The sequence below is a fragment of the Labrus mixtus genome, chromosome 3 (genome assembly GCF_963584025.1).
Source record: "Labrus mixtus chromosome 3, fLabMix1.1, whole genome shotgun sequence".
Classification (NCBI taxonomy): domain Eukaryota; kingdom Metazoa; phylum Chordata; class Actinopteri; order Labriformes; family Labridae; genus Labrus; species Labrus mixtus.
In genome coordinates, this window is record NC_083614.1 from 15,074,531 (window position 1) to 15,095,614 (window position 21,084).

Here is a 21,084-nt window from a genome sequence, read left to right on the forward strand (position 1 = left end):
CCAGGAATTTCCAAGATTCTAATTCCTTCTGGAAGAAATCTCGGAATCAGTTGTGTAAACGGCCTTATGTCTTGAAGTAAACATGTCAGTAAACCTGACCTTAGTGGGAGTGGCCTGCGGTGCTGTGCATTCTGGGATTTGGTGTTTCTCATCCACATGAGCCAAAAAGACACTTTCTGCCTTTTCTCAGCCAAGAAGGCACCAAATTCAAAATGTATCTCACATTTCTACTACATATATGACCCAATGTCAATACAGATTCATGTTTCAACGGGTGAAGTATCCCTTTAAACGAGACATTTTAAAGCATCAGTTCTTTTTTTGGTACAGGCTCTGTCTCCTCTCTCCATGCACGGTTGTGAATGAAGGCAACAATGTGTGTTGTAAAAGAAGGAGTTTCTGAATGTCTCTGCAGTCACCACCCAGGCTCGACTCCAGCCATGACGGCACCTCTTTACTCCCACCCACCCTTAGCCTGCGTTTTCCTCCTACTATCTCTCTGGCCTATTTACATCTCTCCACCACAGGCTCTGTTTACCATTCATCCATTTATGCCTCCCTCTAATGTTCATCCTTGCCTGTCCACATCCCCCTGGACAACCTCCAAAGTGCTGAACTAGTAGTCGTGCAGGAAGAAAATGAAAATTGAAAGCCAATGAAGCACAGGAAATTGATCAACAAAATGAGGAAAAACAGGAAGTGAATAATGTTTTCAGTTGTGCATAAACAAATGTGTTTGCAATTACTCTGGGTAAACAATGAATCAACTGATGCACACTTGTGGTTTTGAAAAAAAATCTTACATAGCTTTAGAGGAGACCACCTCAAATAAAAACTGCAATCAGAGCAAGAACATTACACAAAAACAAGAGGAAGGAGATCAGAAATAGACACTTAAGTGGAGGATTTAATGAATAAAAGGACATAGAGAGGACAGATGGATGTGGAAAATGAGTTGAGGGATCGAATGCGGGAGAAGGAGGATAGATGTGATCAGAGGTAGAAACAGATTGCATTTAAGTGCATCCGCCACCCAACCAGAGTGCAGGCTGGGTACTGTTGCTACATTATGGTCCAAACAAACACAAGTTGTTGCCCCCAGTTACTGGAACAAAAGATGAAAGAGAGATGGAAAGATGAGGGGGAACAGAGAGAAAGAAAGAGAACCAAGAGGAAAAAATAAAAACTCCACCACTTCATGGTTGATGAGGGTGTGTTCCTCTCTAGAGTGTTTAGAAATGTGTGCCAGTGTCCTTAAGCAGACTGAGATGATGGGGAAAATTCCTCTCACCTCCATTTGTTTGCTAATATGTACTTAGGTGTCAAGTGGGTGACAGATTGAAGGAAGAACAGCTTCTTTGCATGATTCTACAAGCCTCTGAACCCTACTTGAGCCACAAACACAACTTTTTCATTCGCACATGTTGTGCTGTGTTTGTGCTAATGGAGAGACTGCTGATGGAGAGATTGTCTGTGATCTCCTTAGTTGGAGTTTGTCCAATCATAGCTTCACAACAGTATGTAGGTTTGCATCGGAACTCTAAACATGCTCAAACAAAAAACAAAGGGCAATCATTATTACCTTCAGCCTCTACATATTTAAAGGGATACTTCACCCATTTGAATTAAGCTTTGTATCATTAGAAACCTCGTAGTATTTTTGAATGGTCGTGCATCCCGCCCTCATTTTCCCCTGAGACGGGAAAGCTCCGTATTTCTTGTCTGAAAAGGAGCCTCCGATGATGCAAAAATCGTAATTTTGCATCATCGGAGGTTGCTGTGGTTAGCGGTGGTGAAACTACAACGATATTTCCGACCACTGAAGCTACAGACCAATCACAGATTAGTGGGTGGGACCTCACTCCCAGAATCTAAAAGCAAGGTCCGTCATCTTGCTTGGTAGCTATGCTAACAGGCTCTGTGGAGAAAGCTGAGCATAACCGACAATGGTGAAAAATATGTTTCAACTTGAAACTGATATGGATGAAGGGGATTTTGAAGGTCTTGTGCTCGAATCGGATGTTCGTTGCTATCTCTACGAGCCGCAATATAGCGGTGAGCAGTTGAGGCTGATAGAGGAACAGGAGGCGGCAGCCGAGGCACAAGACCTGCTGTGTATTGTGGGAGTTGTTGTCTTTCATCCACATGAGCCAAAAAGACACTTTCTGCCTTTTCTCGGTCAAGAAGGCACCAACTTCAAAATTGATTTCAAATTCTACTACATATATGACCCAATGTCAATACAGATTCATGTTTCAACGGGTGAAGTATCCCTTTAACAAAGTTCGAGGTTATCAACAGTGTTAGAGGAGCATTCTGCCACAGGGCATGGGTCACACAAGGACTGTGCAGACCTGCTCAATCTCGGATCCCATCAGCAATCATCATCATCATCATTTGATAGTAAATTACTATCTATTGAGAGTAGGTGGTAACTGTGCCGCAGTATTTATGAGCTGTCGCACGCAAACTTAATTAATAGCGCTCTGGGCTACAGTTCAGTTGTTCCTTTACTTTGTAACTTGTGCCAAATGCATGTGTAGTCAACTTGTAACAATTGATGTACATATTTATTTGTGTACCTATAATAGGGGAGAGCCTCTCTTTGACCTATCCTGCTATGAACTACCTCTCTTCTTTTGAAAAACACATGAGTAATGCAACAAAGATTTTAATAAGCCCAGCATCCCCACACCATGCTGTGCAATTCCATTTGCACTTTTATAGCACCGAAATCCCTCCATAAATCACACAGCAACGTTTGGATTAACAGAGGACCCACCACTCTTCAGAAATAGTTGGACCATTGCCTTGAGAGCAGAGCAAAGCTTTCACTTGGTGTTTAAATCTAAAAAGACAGGATTGGTTCTGAGTTTGTAGAAAGGGAATAATCTGGAGTTTTCCCCCCTCAAACTCCCACATCTCTCACTCATTCCTCATCTCCATAATGACTTCACTTCCTATGCATGCGTTATGATATTTGTCTCTCTGTCTGTCTCCCTGCACCACACTGAGGTGTTACGACTGACAGCTGTTGATGGGGCTCTTGATTTCCAAGTTCTGGTTCACATTCTGAGATCAAGAGAACCAGAGAGGGGATCAGATCCATGAGCTGACGGCAGCATTCAGTAGGCCTAACGCCAGTACATGTCAGAAAGGCTGCAGGGCTGGCTCAAAGGTTCAGTGTTAGAAGCTTTACAGTGATTCACCAAGTTTAAATATTTAGACTTTGTGAGCTTGCTGCTGCAGTCTTAAGAGCTCTAATGATGGGGCAGGGAGAAAGAGAAAGTGGGTGAGTTGAGGGAAAAACAGACAAGTACGGAGAGGGGGATTCAAAGGCACAAAGAAAAAAGGAGAGGAACAGTTGGTTTAGCCTGCAGTGGAGCTAACAAACGTAAGCAAAAGTGATCCTCATTCATTGTTTTTGTTTCTGTCAGCTGTGGTCTGTATCATCTCTCCCTGCTGGGACAAGAGGAATAAGGTGGAGAAAGACAAAATCCCTCCTACACATGTGATAGAAAAAGCTTTGGCATCCTCATGAAGCTCTTTCTCATGGCGGCCTTTATCACTATAACATCTCATTCTTGTACCGTCCCTTCATTTCCGTCCCTCCACCCTTCAGATAAAGTTGCAGCTAAGGGAGCACATGGAGTTTTCATATGCGTATCAGTTTGAGTTTAATCACACATTTCCTTCTCAGTTCAAACATACAAACTCTTATGTGTATGTCATCTTGTTTATGTGTTTCAAAGGAATGCATATTTGAGTGCATGCGTCGGCGAGGTGTATGTGCGTGTGTTTTTTTGCTGGCATACATTACACAGACATGCTGCCCAGCAGGCTTAAGCGCAGAGATAAAAGTAAGTGTGTAGGTATGTGATAGTGGTTGTATGTGTATGCTTCACATCAGTTGTTTCTCAGGCCCAGAGAACAGCTGGATTTCATCCTCACCATCTAATCAGGATCTGATTTACACCTGGGACACCAGGTGAAGGCAATTAATCACCAAGTAGGAAACCAGCAGAACTAAAGGTCCCAAAAAGAAAGTCTTTGTATTCTTTAGTCTTCACGGTGTGCATGTGGCGCAATGTTAACGCTAAAGAGATCAAAGCAAGCAGGACTAGTGCATCCATGTGTTTATTAAATGTATCATTAAGGTTATTGGCTCTAAAAAGGCCATTATATGCAATTTTAGCTGCTAATGAAGTGTGCAATCTTTAAACAAGCTAATGAGGTGTTCTGATTTAATTATACTAAGGAATCTATCCAGTGTAGCTAAGAGCAAGAGACTGTCATGCAAACTCATTCCTGAATAAACAAAGACACTTCAGCCTTACATTAGTACCATATTAGACCTAATTTGTTGTTACAGTTGTTAAAGGCAATGTGCTAATAGGTCAGTTCTTCTAACAGGCATTAGGGAGAAACTGGCTTATATGAAAATATTTTTAAAAATTTGTCAAGTAGTTAAAGATTAAATCCTGGGGAAAAAAAGATTTCCATTTTCAAAGGACACTTCCTTCTCAAGTGAAAATGGGATGTATGGGATGTACAACACTATTTGAGAAAAATTCCTATTAAATGAACAAGTGACAGTCTATTGGGGAAAGATTTGAACCCCCCCCCCCACCTCCCAATTTTCTTATGTTTGATAGTTTTCTAAATGACATAACTATTTATTGTAAATAAGCCCTAACTTATGTTATCCATTTATCTCTCTCTATCTGTCATCTTCTGAGCAGACAGCACATAAAGCTCATACACTAAATGCATGGTATCTCTGTCAGTTCATTATATACACATGCACTATGCATTGCAGACGGGAAAACAGCATGAAGCAGAGAGAGAGAGAGCTTGCTAGCAGTGAGGGATGGCGTCAGTTTATTAAAGTGGAGACAGCAGCTGATGGAAAGGACAGATAGGACGCTCTAGAAGATAGCAGCTTAAGACGGATAAAGTGGCAGACGAGACAGAGAGACAGGTATCATGATGGGATAAGAGCTAAAGACAAACTGGAGCGCAGGCAGCGATTGGAGGACGGACAGAAAAGAAAAAAAACGTAGAAAAGCAGATATGCACTAAGAGAGGAAGAGCCACAGAGACAAAGTCACATGCATGCCAAGCAGGCTCTCTCCCTTAGTTATCACTTCAACACCACAATACCACAAACGACTGCAAAACATATGGGCCAGCTCTGCCTGCACAATGGACTATTATAAGCCAAACATACGCACAATAAACAACTCTCAGCAAACAGATCCAAAGTGGATCAGACACTAAAACAAACAATCGGGCATGTATATTTTTGACAGTAACGACTCCTTTTGGTGATGAATCTCTGCAGATCATATGACTTTATGTTCCAAACATACACAGAGTCACGTGTGAGTGTGTGCATCCGCGAAGTGGTGTCTAGGCCGTGGCAGCGTCAGGAAATTCCATGGGATGTTTTCAATAAGGCTGAGCAGTGGCAGCCAGAGAAGTAACAAATGAAAACCTGCTGAAGCACACCATAGAGCTCCAACAAAACACTGCCTACCCTTGCAGCACTCTTCTCCTCCCTCCCCTGTGTGTACTTGCGTATAAAAATGACAAAGTGTGTTTATTTGCCGCATGTGATCTAGAGAAAGGGTGACTAAGAAAGCCTTTCTTGCTGTGAGTGATGGAAAAAAAGTGAATCCAGGCTTGTATCTGTTTACAATAGCAACAGAACAAGTATCCAATGTGTGTACAACGTGTCTGCGAGCATGCTGCTATCATCTGTGTCACTTAGTCCTTGGGGAAACAGTGATGCGTTCCCTTGGCCTCGCAACCAATGCTAACGTCATGCTACATTGGGTGCCCATGATCCCTGTTACATAATACTGATCATAATAGTAAACAGCAGTGACCACAGGATGAGACACAGAAGGGAGACAGAGGGAAGGAAGATGGAAAAACTAAAGGGATTAGAATAGTTTTTCAAATAGATACTCATTTAGTAACATCACTTAAACGAAAAAGAAATTCTTGACATTTTCAGTCATTCCTGTCTTTTCGCTAAGCTAGCTTACTGGCTGCTGGCTGTAGCTTCTTCCCTAGCATACAGACATGACAGTAGTATAGTATCAGTCGACTCTTCTAGCTCTTACCAATAAATCACATCTGATTTTGTAGTAAAATGACACATCATGCTGATCGATGCACAGCCTTTAAAGATTATCCAGCTCAGGTGTTATGGCTAACATGTTAGCAAATTGTTGATCCAGAAGTGACTTCCTTTTGTTCAACTTTTTGTTGTTTGCTATCAAACATCAATTTCAAGTCTCCTTCTGGTTTGGCCTCCACTAGATGACCAACTGGTGAACATCAAATGTTGCTGTCCGTAGATGCTAGCTCTCGCTGAAAGCTTATCACTAATTAAGGCTACTATTGTTTGTAAGGCTGTTAGCAGGGTTCATCATAGCTCTTACAGAGTTTTACTTTTTAAACTAATGTTACGTGACAAATAGATGAGAGCATTACCTTGGCTCAATATCTGCAGAGTTAAGTAAAAAGGTTCATGACAGGGATCATACTGTATAAAAAGAAGGATGACTTGACAATCCCAAAAGTGAAGCCAAAACATTTGGGGCTACATTACAGGTCATAAACCCTGCCTCCTCTATGTTAACAGATGGGACATGGGTCAAACTAAGAAATACAAATACGCTACAGGTCAAATCATTTTTGTCTCAAACATTTCTGTCATTATGGTTTGTTCTTATCATGTGACTATGAGCCCAAGTGTTCATTTGTCCAAGAAGTTTAGATGAAATGTGTTACTTGATGCAAAGAAAAAAAGGGGGGACGAATGTAGCAAATGTGGCACTCTGTACTAGAAGAGGAACTGTGAAAGGAAACATATTGAACACTAACACAAGAGTCATTGAACGTCCCATAACTGTGTGTCTGCTTAAAACAGACACAATAATCTGATCTGCAGTAGACTGTACCAACCTGAAGTTGCTATGTGTTAGATGTGTTTTGGTTTGTGATAAGGGTGGGACGTTTGTTCTGTGGCTCAACCAGCTGATCCCTACTGCACATGCTCTGGCTCCAAATGCATATATGTCATCTCTCGTTACAGGGGGTATTTTGGGTTCACTTTTGTACAACATAAGGATCTGGAGACTCTAACATTATAGTCACTTGATACAATGGCAACACAATACACAGATTAGTAGAGTTATGATGATTTATTGTATAAATCTGGTCATTTAAACTACAGGCTTTTCTGATTTACTGACTGCAACAGCAACCCTCAGGTCGACTGGGTTGCTTCTGTGGACCATCGGTATCATAAAATCTTGGCCAAGAAGCAGACAGAGAGAGCAATACTGCTCAGTCAGTCTCTTTTATACTGCTGGGGATAATTCAATAATGTCTACTGGAGCTCTTTCACCTCTGTAGTTAGTATTAATAACCTGTTAGTGAAAGTGAAGAAAATAAAGAATGTCTGTAGCCACTGTTGGAGAAACAAGAGTGAAGAAAAGGAGAGAGAAACTGCCTGTGCCAGTACTCAAGCTTAGATTCTGCACATTAAAGCACTTGTCCTACAGGAAGGTGTAGGTGTACAGAAAGAGGAAAGGGGGAGGCTGGGAAGTGAGGTGCTGAGCTGAACAAAGATGGATTTCCTGCCTGAACCACTTTAAAAACATGCCATATACTTTAATTGCCATGTGAAGAAACTCCTGGATCTGGACTACGACATTGGTAACTCGAGAGGGCTTTGACCTGAGTGCTGCCCCAGCTCTTTCCCAACAGTCCTGTTTTCTTTCTGTGTTCTGGATGTGGTTCAGGCTGGAAGTGAGAGATCCAGGGTAAAGGCATGCAGCTAGGAGGACCATTCATATTTTCTTTTGTATGTCAAGATAGTGACCTGACTAACACAAAAACAGCCACTTGACACAGACATAAATAGACACAAACAAAGGATTATAGTAACCGGCCTGTCTGACAAACAGTGCCAAGACCATCACAAGTCCTGGTTAGTCCATTTTATAACCCACAATAAGTGAAACTATGAGCACTGCCTGCAGTTACACACGTCATATTAATGTGATTTTTCAGATCCGACTGTAGAGATTGGATTTATGTGATCATATTATTGTACACCCACATTTGGCCTGAAAAAAGGACAGTAATACGTCTCCTGGAGGCTGTATTTATTTTAAAATACGTCTGGACCACCTTAACCCTAACACCTCTGATCCCTTTTTTATTTCTCTTGATAACTCAAAATATGCATTGTGGGTAGATTGTAATCAGACTTTAAGCAGCACTGTGTTCAAAAGCAAGCCTCACCATTTCAACCATGACTTTTTGTAAGATGTTGAAGAAAACACAGTGAGATTTCCGTGAGCCCAGGTCGTCACTTAATACGTCCTGGCATCATTGGATGATAAAATCTTATGGCTGGTTACAGCCAATGGGAAACCAGAACCAGCAGGGACAGTTAAGGGGCCGTAAAAAATCTTGAGTCAGCCTTCAAAAGATGGAAATATTAGACCAGAGAAAGAAAGCATTGTGGTTAGAGCATGGGAGAGTCTTCTAAAAGCCTGATTTAATGAACCTTTTGCATCGTGTTTATAACATATATATTTAGAAAATGTTTTAATAACCTGAATTTGATTCATGTCTACAATTAATAAAGAAATCTAAATATTACTTTGTTTGTGAGCTGTTACTGTGACATCACTGTTACAGTCATTCAATTATTTTTAAGGGTTTATGTAGGTTTTATGACTTCCACTGCCTCAGACACTAAACTGATCATCAATTTTATGAGTCATTTTTTTTAAATGATATTTAAAGAGGGATTTTGGTAAATTATTTGAACCTTTAACATATTGTTATTCACTGATAATTCTTTGCTTCTTCTTTTTAATTGCTCGCTTTTACATTTTGTTATGAATCTCTTTACTTTTCTTTTCTTTTATTTAAATCACCAAACAGCATCAGGAAAAGGGGTGGAATCTCTGTACATGGGGCGCCCGCTCTACCTACTGATCTAAACCAGCTCCCCTTTTTAAGTTATCTTTGAATGAACCACAAAGGCAGTGTCAGTATGTATAACTAGATTCTTCAGTTGCATATCAGATACTAGTAATTACCTGCAGTTGTGCCCATAACATAGAATAAACATGCTACAGTAATCCTTCTCTGCTCTCTAATGTGCATGAATCTCGACCTGATTGACAGTAATCTGCTCTCCCTTTCTGAGCCCTTCATTGAGACTAATATGTTAACTGTATATGTGTCTGACTGAACTTGTTTATTTGTGTTTTATACCGTGTGCACATATATGTGCAAAAGCACTGAATGCATGTGTGTGTGTGTGCTTGACGAGCAGGCTATAACTGTAATGGTCCGTATCACTTCACACTAGCTGTCAGTTTGCTCACTCACAAAGCTGCAGCCTGTAGGTGACCTGACACATGTTCACCTCCAGTCTTCACAGACCAGGTTCACATACAGGAAAGATAACATTTTTGCTGCCTTGCTGACAGGCTAACAGTAAGCAGAGGGCAACATGAAAAACATGAGGTTGTCTTTAATGGCAAAATGCATCAGTCTTAATAGGCAAAACCTGAATCCCTGTTGGTTCACTATTGAGTCCCAAATGACAAACGTTCACAGGACAATACAAGTAGCTTAATGATGAAAAATGTAATTTACATGTAGATTATGAAAACTGCTGCATAAAGTTTTATCATGATCTGTTATTTATTAATGCACATCTGAGACTCAACACAGTCACATATTGAATGTTTCCTGGCTTCGTGTGTGTGTGTGTGTGTGTGTGTGTGTGTGTGTGTGTGTGTGTGTGTGTGTGTGTGTGTGTGTGTGTGTGTGTGTGTGTGTGTGTGTGTGTGTGTGTGTGTGTGTGCATGGACACGCATATAGCAGCTGGATGGTTCAACAGCAGCCTTGTCCAAACAGGAAAAAAGAGCAAAGGGAGCTCAGAGGAAGGACCCAAGCATTCAGAATTAATCATACACTGTGGCACACACACACACTTTGAAGCACATTATCTATCACACACACACACACACACACACACACACACACACACACACACCCACCCTAGAGGCAGTACCACCCATTTTCAGATGGACAAGTACAGTTTTACAATCGTACAGTAAACAGACACACAGAAACCCACCCATCACCTGCTTTTTGTGGGCAAACACACTTACATGCATGGATTTGTTGAAACAATCACACATACACACACACTTGCACGCTTCCCTCAGGACACACTACACCATTCTGGAAACATTAGCAGCATTAGCCAGGAATGCTAATTGAAACAAACAGCTCATGGTTTCTTCATGTCTGAGGTTGGAACTGGCTGTACTGCTGTATGTATTGTGGTTTTGGTGGAGTGCTTGTGTACAATCACATGTACAGACACACATTTTCAATCAAGCGATTTTGGATTTATGGTGCTCTTATTTTATCCTGCTATTTCTCCTACTATTTCTCCAGTACACGAAAAAAAGAGCAAATTGTTCACCATTAGAAGTTAGTTCTGACAGTCACATAGTTTTAGACCAAAAGCACAGCTGATGTCTCTATTACTTCACAATTGCATGTAAAAACACACTCCCACCTTCAAAGAGAATCACTTTAATTTTCTAAGTGAACCGAAACTTCCCTAATGCAGAATCTGAGACTCCCTCACCTGCACCAAAAGCAAAAAAGTACGTCTGGTTGGGATTTCTCTTCAGTAAGCTGGACACACGGTGAGCCATGCGCTCGTTGCGTTTGTAAATGAGCTCCTGGCGGAAGTAGCTGTCAATCTGCAGTGCTGTCAAGCGGTCATGAGCTGGCAGGGAGCTATTGATGAAGTGAGGCAGCTGAAAGAGAGAGAAACAGACAGAAAATTAGGATTTGAAAAATCTCTGTGGTTAAATTCCATCGCAGACTAAAACACTGAGGAATTATTTAGAGCAAACATCAAGGATAAGAAGAACGACCTTGTGTGAAGGGAACTAAGAGGGCTAGAAAAGAAATGACAGAGTAAATGAAACTAGCAAATGTGTGCGAATGTATTTTTTATTAAGCCGTATATAAGGAAGGATACAAGGGGAGGAGAATGATGTGCCATGATTGTTTTTCTTGGATGTGTTGTTGCTCAAATAGGTGCTTGTATGCACAAACAAGTACAGTATGTACATCAGCTTGTGAATGTGGGTTTAATTGCTGTTTGATTTATTAAGAGCTGAGCAGTGGGTTACAGACCACTCTGGCTATGCTCCACTCTTGGCTTCTTCAGTGGATTCAACAGACTGTTAATCTGTGAGGATGAGCTGGGGGTCCTCAGTGGGGGTAGCCAGGGTTTGACATGAGGGTCTTAGCTGTCCAGCTAACTCCCGTCTCCACTGTCTTAATTTATGTTCCTTTAGTGCCTTCGCTTCCTGTCAGGGTATCTCTGTACTCGTCTCAGACTCTTTCTCTTGATTTAGATGTTGAAAAAAATGAAATACTGGAGAAATCCCACAACACTACAGTACACTGATTTGGTCTGCTTCCTCTCCCTGGCATGTTATTTGCGTCCAGTAATAAATACGTCTACTCTTGATTCTGTTTGTACTGTTTGCATTATCATGATGCCAAAACTGTTTTCCATGTGTGATATGTCCTATTTTGGACATTTTTTATGTGAAAAGTTTGCTCCAGTATTTAGAGTATAGGCATGACATCCAGAATTATAAATGATATCAAGTTCAACATAAACTGCTCCACTAGTTTATCTGTCTAAGAAGGCGGTTTTATATGGATTAAAAAAAAATAAAATAAAAAAATGGTCAGCAAATATACCGTTGTACTAGTCGTAAATATACCCTGGCGGCCCAGACATATTTAGCCTACGTGTGGGAAACTCCTAAAGCGTTTGCTCCACTGTTTCCCATGTCCCAATATTAAGGGAGATCTTGGTTCCTATCCTGAATTCTGGCACCGTCTCTGTTCTCTCTTTTACAAAAGTCCTAACTTCAGTGTTCCTCAATTTCTCAATGAATCAAATGAAGGAGGGATTGGAGAAAGAAATATTGTTTTGCTATAGTAAGTTTTCTGTGCCTCCACATCTTTTTGAGTGTGCAGAAGTGTTTTATCTGCTCTTGTTTTTGAGCGTTATGACACCACACATGAGCAAACGTACAGCTGCTGTCAATAACTGAGTTACAAGTTGACACTACAGCAGAACAGCTGCAAAAGGTGCCTTAATCAGTTAGAATATGTGTGTGTGTGTGTGTGTGTGTGCGTGTGTGTGTGTGTGTGTGTGCGTGTGTGTGTGTTTGTACTTAATACATAAGGTGCTGATATCCATCCATCCCTTCCTCTATCACTCTTTCTCTTCTGTTTCCCATGATGGTAAAACTTTGTAGATCATATCAAATAGTATTTACTTTGTTTGTGATTAACATGAAAGGCGGCCTACACACATTTTACACATTTACAGGTTTAAGGGTCAAAATGTTCTGCCTCGTGTGCTTTATTGGCTCCATGTATGAGAAACAATGAATTCCCTGGTGTCAGAAGGGTGGCATTGGTAGGTAATCTGAGAACAAGTTTTGACATTTAAGATGAACTCTCATACTGTAAATGACAGTGTCTCTGGTTTTGCTAACTTTTTTCCCCAATTTTCTTTTTAGCTGCAATGCTGCATGGAGAAATATTCACATATCTCTAGCCTGAACCATCATATTCTCTCTCTGTGTTGCTTCAGGTTGAATGACTCGGGATCATCTTGATTGACAGAGGTTCTTGATTCATCAGAGTTGGATGAATCAGTTACTGAAAGAGGGAGGGAGGTGGAAAGAGAGTTCTTTATCATGACTGTGATAAGTGAGGATAGCGTGAGTGTTTTATGATGAGAGAAAAAGTGCTCCATCAGAGAAGGGTCAATGTGGGAGTATAGCGGTAAATGCAGATAAGTTATCGCAGAGACGACCATTAGCTACTCTGTATCCTAACCTACACAGGAAATGTGGATTGACGGTAAGATAGTTCCTCCCTTCCTCACTACTGGAATTGCTCGGCACTCACTTTCTCAGTCCGTCTGTTCTGCAGGTTACTTGTCCCAAATGTGTCTTCATGATAAGGCTTTTTGTAAGGTTCATTTTTCTTCGTTCCTCTTACTTTTTTTTTTTTTTTTTTTTTTTACATTCGACAGTTTTGAATGTCCTTTGTCTTTATTTTTCTTTGTATTTTATCAGCATGAGACCATCAAAACACCAGATTTTCATCACATGACACTATAATGCAGAACAAATATTTAAGGGATTTTTTTTATTTCACATGCAAATATCTTAAAATGAAATTACTTTGGTTACAAATCCTCTTCATCTTGGTGCAACATCTTTAGCAGTTATCATAGAGGGTCGGTCAAATACTATTGAATGGCCAAATTCAAAGTTTTTTTTTTTTTTTTATCTTTGCACTCTCACTTTCCCTTTTTTTAATCATATGCCACAGTTTTTCTTGCTTTTTTTCCTCATCATTTTTTAAAATGTCTTTTCTGAGATGGAGTTGGGGGGCATTTGAGTGTTTGAAAGTCGTAACCTCACCTGTGTCATTCTGCTGTGCTCTGCTCTAGAATCCATTGACCTCTTTCCAATATGATGGTGATTGAACAATCAGAGCATCAGGGAGTTGGAGGACTCTGGATTAGGTCCTTTCTATCAAAATAACAGCTGGTCTTTTACGACCCGGGAAGTTCACGCACAAAACCTGCTATAGCTCAGCAGGCAGCAGAAGCGGGCAGTGCAGTCAGGCGTCTGATTGCTCTAGCATGTGCTGGGAATGTTAATATATGTTATTATGATTATAATTATTATGGGGTAAGTGGTATGATTTAAAGCACTCATGCAGGGGACGACGGAAAGAAAGACTGAAGGTGAAAGTGTGGCTCAAAAGATCTTTAAGGTTCTCACAGCAGAAGACTTTGCTTTACACCTGATACATGGCGTGATGTGTCTGAAGTTGTGCATACTTTCTTTAACTTTGTATGTCCCGTGAGTAAATGATGTGGAATCTCTGCAGTTAAGCTGTGTGCTGAGGTTTCATGGTGTATTAGGTTTAATGAGACTTGAGGATCTGTGAGGGAGGTTGACACAGCATAATTGACTTATGAGGAGGGCTTTTGAGTAAATCGGCATCCGATCGAGGAGATAGAGTGAGAGCTACTGCATGCTATGTGTATGTATGTGTATGTGCCCATTATACCGAATGGCTTTTTGACAGCTGGCAGATCTGGGTATAATGACTGATGAGGAGGCCACCACTAAGGGAGCAGAGGCTGTGTTATGAAACAGAGTTAGAGGAGGTCAGATGGTGTATTTATGGCGGAGTTCAGAGCTATTAAAGTGTCAGACTATCAAGTAACTTGAAGTTGAGAGGGATTAAGATGGCAATGAGCAGTTTTGTGGAATTGATGTGCAAGCCTAAAAGTTTGAGGCGATGATGGCGTAATGGCAGAGAAGTGGGTATGAGAGGTTTGCCAACTCACATCTAGGGTCTGACAAATTTGAGTTACAGATGTTTTTAAAATAAGGCTGCACGTTTTTTTGGTAGTTTTTTAGGAATACATTTCTTCATCTGAAATTTTGCCATACATTTGTTGACAAAAAAAGCCAATGTATTCTTCCCTTGAAGGATTATCTTATCTTCTCGGCATTGACTTGTAAACAGGTGTAGGTGTAAGACTGTTCTGTAATCCCTATGAGTTGTAAAGATAGGCCAATACAATACAATATGAAGCAATACGGTGCTGTATCGTATTGGATAATATGGTATCATATCGTATTATATCATATCCTATCGCAGAAAATTCCATCACATGACATGGCCAGCATGGAATGATATTGTATTACATTACATGGAAAGGTATTGCATGGTAATGTATTACTGTACATGAGCAATGAATTTGTATGATTAAAGCCTATATGTTGATCATTTTAAAACAGCTAGTTTGTATTGGCTTTAGTTGTTCTGCAGACACATAACACACATAACACATAACACATAACCCTGCGGAACGAAACACTGTTTCAGCTTTTGCCACCCTTTAAGGGAACATTTCTGCAGGTTTAGTCGTCTAAAATCAAATTTCAGACAAACCTGTGAAGTGTCATGGTTGAAGATGATGGAGCTTAGGTCACCACAGTTGTAGTGGGTAATGAGGTCCTCAGTGGTGTAGGAGCCCTGCAGGCTGCCTGCTCGGACGCCCTCGTGCTGCAGCAGCGTCTGGTTCAAGGCAAACAGTACCTGCAAGGAGGGAGACAAAAAAAGACAGGAAGGGTGGTATAAGTTTCTGCGTCCGCAAACTCAGTTTTTCTCTGCTCTGCACTCAAGAGGAATTTGCTATTAAGAGAGAGGAAATTGTGCCAGCAATGCCAGTGCTGATTTTTGAAAATAGCCCTTTAATGTGACTTGAATATACAATGAAGCTGTTATTCTGTGTCGCCGAAATATAAGTTATTTTGCAGCATTTAATTTCTTTCCGGATATTTTTGTACACTTTCCATACAGGCTGACTACAGGTAAAAGCAGACCACAGAATACATGGCAAAACTCCACAGGCTTTCTACTGAAGGAAGGAAAAAACATTGAAAGAAAGTGAGAACTGAAGTGAGAGAAAGTGAGAGAGAGACCTTTTAAAAAGAACCCTTCTTTCTCTTTCACCAGGCCTTAAATTTATAGCACCCATTAAAATCAAAAGTAAACCCTCTTAAGAGAGAATTTATAGTATGCAGCCGCCAGCCAGCCCAAGGCCTCAACAGCTGTCCAAGACACCAGGGGTTAACCTCGCAACTCCCGCCCTCGACAATCCCAGGCCACCTCTGACTGGCCTGGCACCTGGGACCGAACTGTCAATCACTGTTAAGCTCTATAACAGGAACCAGAGGTGTGTTTTTTCTCTCTCAGCTTATAACAGAATTCACACAGCTCTACATAACACTTATCAGTTCACTTGATTACAGCAAGTGACTCAGCTCATCATATCTCCAAGCCACACCCCACTTTTTCCATGTCTATGATCCTAATTATCATGAAACCTGATTCGCGCTTTGGAAAATCCTGTTGGGAGAGCGTCAGCATCCAAGGCCCCAATGATTTGTGGAGCAGCTTAAGGCCGATACAGCTGCACAACTGATTGAGCCCCATGTCAGAAGTCTGGGTCGTAACTCAAGCAATTAAGTTATGTATTCGCAATCATAAATGCCCATATCGTGCATATTGAATGTTTCAACTCCAGGTAACCTTTCCACTGGGATAATCACACTCAAGCTCTAAGCTCAACCTTGTGACTCTGTCTACCCCCTCTCTCTGAGGTCATTGTGTTTGCTAACCACGGTCTTGTGGGCTCATTTTGGCTTCTTTTCAAAATGCGAAGAGACAAACAATGAGCCAACAGCATATACGATTCTCTCATTGTATAATTTTCCTTCTTTCCTTATTTTTTCTCCAATTTCTATTCAAAAGAGAGACGATCTTCTTCCATCTCTGCAACAAATACCAAGTCCCTCCCTTCACTGTACAACTAAAGATTTAGATATTCTTTAAATAGTTTTTGACCTGTTTTATCAGGGATATTTCGTGCCATGATCAGTGCCCGGCAGCCTCCATGTCAGAGGGGCATAATCCAAGAATGGTCAAGACCAAACCTGTGACCACCCCCCCCCCCCCCCCCCCAAACAAAAACAAAAACAAAAAAATCCAACCTTTGTGCTTTTCTCAGCTCATATCTCAACACAAGGCTCCTGAAACCCAGAATCCCCCCTACTGTTTGAGAAATGACACCATACCTGATTTCACTTCCATTTCCATCTCGTGAGATTGTTTAAACGCTCTACTCTCGAGGTCAAGTTGAGGTGTGATGCCAGGTCTAGAGACACTAATACCTGCCTGAAGTAAATTGCCTCTGCTCCAAGTTATTGGCCCACAGGACGCTCCACCACGTCTAGAAAGTTTTTCCAAGAGAAACACCAGAGCAGACCCTGGGCAGAGTCAGGGGATGGAGCTGGCAGAGCAAACACACCTGCCTGGCTGTTTGTAATGATGCCAGCTCCAGTAGTTTCCCTTCACATGGCAAAGTGCACCAGACATGACAGACAGGAGGGGTGAGTGCAGCAGACGATGCATGGTAAGAAGGGAGGAGGAATGTGGTTAGATGTGTTGTTAGGGGAGTTGTTATTTCAATATTGTCCGTCTCCTGGGAAGAGAACATCTCTGCAGCTGTTACCATGACGCCTGAGTATATGCCGGGCTGAATGAAAGAGCATGTCAATCACTGCAGGAGAGGCAGAGGAAAAATGCAAACATTCCCTGTGTCGGTGTGCTTGCATGCAGATGCATACGCCTGAATATGTGTGTGTATGTACACACGTGTGTTGACTGACAGTGTGGGTGTTCTCATGCTGAAGTGGTCCTCTCACTCTGAGAGACTGGCTCTTTTACAGTCAGGCCCATTCAATGAAAATTACTGTAACACTTTTCCCATATAGTTTACTACTGCAGGTTTTCTATTTTTCCTCATCTCATCTAATGCATGCGTGCAAAGCTCTCATTGTAATTAAAGAAAAAACTTTATGAGAACAAAGCTGGAAGGAGCCGAGTACATGGATGGTCTTGGATCCTGCAATCTGAGTGTAGCACTCCAAAACTTCATTAGTGAGTATTGGAGGGAAAACAGAAAAAAAAAAGTGGGAGCAACACTCACATAAAAAAAATCTGAGCTCTTTTATGTTTCACAGAATGTCATCTATCAATAGTATGTGCTTACTTCAGCAATTGACCTTGAAGTGCATGAAACCCTGGCTGTTTGCTAGCAATGGTGTCAGCTTGTTTGAAGGTTTAACGAGTGTGCAGCATGAGTATGTGCCGATGACAAGGTGCTGGAAGAAAGAGAACTCACTGTCAACTACATCACTCCTCTAATATACCTCCTTAAATCTGAACTGGAGAATGTGAGTGATGGTTTGAGCTAAAGGGCTTCAGGCTGTGATTTTACAGAAGGAAGTGTCGAACTGTGGAGGCCAAACAATGAACTCTGGTCAATAGTAGAATATATTATACCCAGCATTACTTTTACACCTACAAGTAGAAGCTGGTCAAACTGTACATTCTTTGTTCATTCTTTGTTAAAGCAGAGTCATTAATGGTCTTTTTGCCCTCATTCAATAGGACCATGGATAAAGCAGGAAACTGGGAAGTGAGAGTGGGGGAATGACATGTGGGAAATGAGCCACAGGTTGGACCTGAAACCCAGGCCTCCCGCCTGTTGGACCCCAGCCTCTGTACACGGGGAGCGACCTAACCGCTAGGTCATCTACCCCTCCCCCCGTATCCTTTTCATTTACCTATCTGTTACTCACTTCTTCCATGAGAGGCTTTTCCAGAGTCCTGCAAAATTACAGAGACAGAAGAAGACATAAAGAACAAAGGAATTGAGAAGTGATGGCATGAGTAAGATGGAGAGCACAACAAAAGCATGGACCGCGTTAAAAGTGTGAAAGAATGGTAGAAGACAAACAAAGCCTTTGTTCTTAAAGAGGAGCATGTGTTGTACAGATGGAGTAGATTCTTCTCCATGGCTTTGGTGGTTAGGTGTATACACAGAATGTTGGCTTAGACTTGGTATGTGTAGTAGGTATAAACAGGCAGTAAGGTGCATGAAAGCATGGCAGAAGATCTAAGAGTTTCTTCCTTTACACATCTCCACCTTTGTCCCAGCTTTCCTTCTCTCAGTAGATCTATTGATGTCTTCTTTGTATTGCTTGATTTACTCAAATTTTGTCCTTGACCACTTCATCAATAGTAACATAAGCTGCAACTACAATCAGATTGTTTGCTTTACTTCAACAATTGCCAATTTTTTTGTTAGTAGTAGCTCTGTCTATTTAAGACACCTGCTCATGTCTTTGAGCTCTGATCACTTCTCCTTCAAGGTAATTTCTGAAAACAGATTCTACACAAAATGACTGAATTGGTAGACAAGGGACAAGATTTTGGTGTCAGAAGAAAATAGAATCAGGTTTATTGCAAAGTAGGTTTGGTTTACATGGACAAGAAATTTGTCTTGGTGTTATGGTGCACAACAATCAGTGAAGTAGAAGCAGTACTCCTACTGTCAAGGAACAAAAAGCAAGTAGTAGAATGCCTTAGCATTTATGTGTACTCTTGCTGTTTGCGAGTAGCCATCCATATGGAGAGAAGGGGAGGTAGAACCATCTGCAGACATTGTACAACTAACACAACTAGTTCTTATTAATCTTTAGAAACATATATGCACATAAGTGCAACTAACATCCGCCCATAGACATCTTTACTCCAATTCTTTTCTGGTGTCTTGAGTTGTTTATCGTTCTTAAACAATGATGAACGAATAGAAACAGAAACCTATGAGCCCTGGCTTTACAGGAAGCCCCCTGAAATTGGCCATCACTCCCAGTGGTTATATTATTGTTTGAAAGACTGCCTAAAAATGTATTATACTATGCAAACTTCTCAGACTGTTTCCTTTGAAAATTTAAAGAAACACTTTAAGTTGAAGAAGAAGAAGAAGAAGAAGAAGAAGAAGAAGAAGAAGAAGAAGAAGAGACTACATCCAAGGTGGTGCTGTGTTGTTGGTAATTACTGCAAGACATATTAATTACCAGCTACCAGTTGATTCTTTAAGACGTTGTATCTTGGAATATAGAGCTGAGTGGAGCTCTTTCTTTCCTCGTTATCTCCTGTCATCCAATCAGCCCCTGATAAAGAAAACAGTCCAAACAGTCTCAGGGTGCTGCTTTCTCCTCCACTGCTCTCGTCTCCCTGAGAGCCACTTGTGTTTCATCGCCTGGGAAAGAGAAGAGCTAGACCCCTGACCCGGGACACGCACTGCTGGGTTCCTCTGGGCAGAGCCAGCTTCCCCCCTGGGCTCCGGCTACGGATGATAGGAGGGGATTGGGTTCGCAGCACCCTGGGGTGACTGGAGGGAAGGAGGTACAGAGTTGAAATAACATCCAGGGCACAACCCAAGAATATGAGCAGTGTGATAGCGTTTCCATTTTAAAAACAGAGCAGCCTTAAAAAAAGAAAAGGCTGGATACTGACTTTTCCCCTCCACCATTGTAGTAGGGAGCTGTAAAAGAATCAATCAAAACAGCCTCTGGTCCATTTTTTTAAACCTGTTCTATCTCAGGATGACTTCAATCTTAAATGTTCATGCGGCAGTGGTGGGGGTGTTTTAAAAGCCTGCTGTTGTCTGACCTTCTAGTCCCTGCTAGCTTGGAAAAAGCACCTTGAGTACATTAGGGTGGACAGATGGTGACACACAAGACAACATCAAAGTTGTCTGGACAGTCTCACCTGATAGCTTCTCTCTTGTCTCCTACAGTTTTATCAACAAGGTCCTCAAGACTTTTTCCTTCCTTTTTTTTTTGCCCCTTTGAAGGAATCATGGGACCTGTTGAGAGCTTTAGAGGCAACACTTGAGCATAACAAATGCCTCAAATGCAACCTACTAAGCCAGGGCATTGCCACAACAGTTTTATAGCCCTCTGGCACCTTTCTGTGTGTATCGCTTTCTTCTTCAAGGTGAGCAACACTTTCAACTCATCCCATTTGGCATGACCTACAGCAAACCAGAGCCTTGCTTTCTTCCAAAACTTAATCCTTGTTAATACCCACTGTACACACACACACACACACACTAACACACATATGCATGCACCCTCAAAAACACATGTTACTTATTATAAACACCACAATCCTCTGAGTAAAACATGTAAACAAACCACATATTGCAGAAATAAAGGGGAAGACGTTTTTAGATCTTTTTGACTCAACACAGCGCCTGTTTAATAAATATTGTTTCTCCTTTTTCTCTGCCTTTCCTTCTCTTCACATTCCCTTTATTTTGTTCTCATTTTGCTTGCTTTCTCTGCCCAGCTAAGTCTCTCACCCTGCCTGGTCTACCTCCTGTCTCAGTTTAGGAAATCCATGGATTACTAGAGGGACAATCCCGGTGGTAGAGGCCTGCTGCTCCCAGCTTCCACAGAAAGCCTCCTT

At 41.4% G+C, this 21,084-nt stretch overlaps 1 protein-coding gene across 1 annotated transcript in view; it reads right to left on the reverse strand.

Moving 5' to 3' along the window:
- trabd2b (TraB domain containing 2B) overlaps positions 1-21,084 on the reverse strand; it is a 65,228-nt gene that overhangs the window by 10,494 nt on the left and 33,650 nt on the right. Inside the window, exons 3-4 of the mRNA XM_061033160.1 lie at positions 15,148-15,294; positions 10,709-10,883 (exon numbers count right to left, since the gene is read on the reverse strand). Of these exons, the coding sequence (XP_060889143.1) occupies positions 10,709-10,883; positions 15,148-15,294 (322 nt within the window). The remainder of the gene's footprint in view (positions 1-10,708; positions 10,884-15,147; positions 15,295-21,084) is intronic.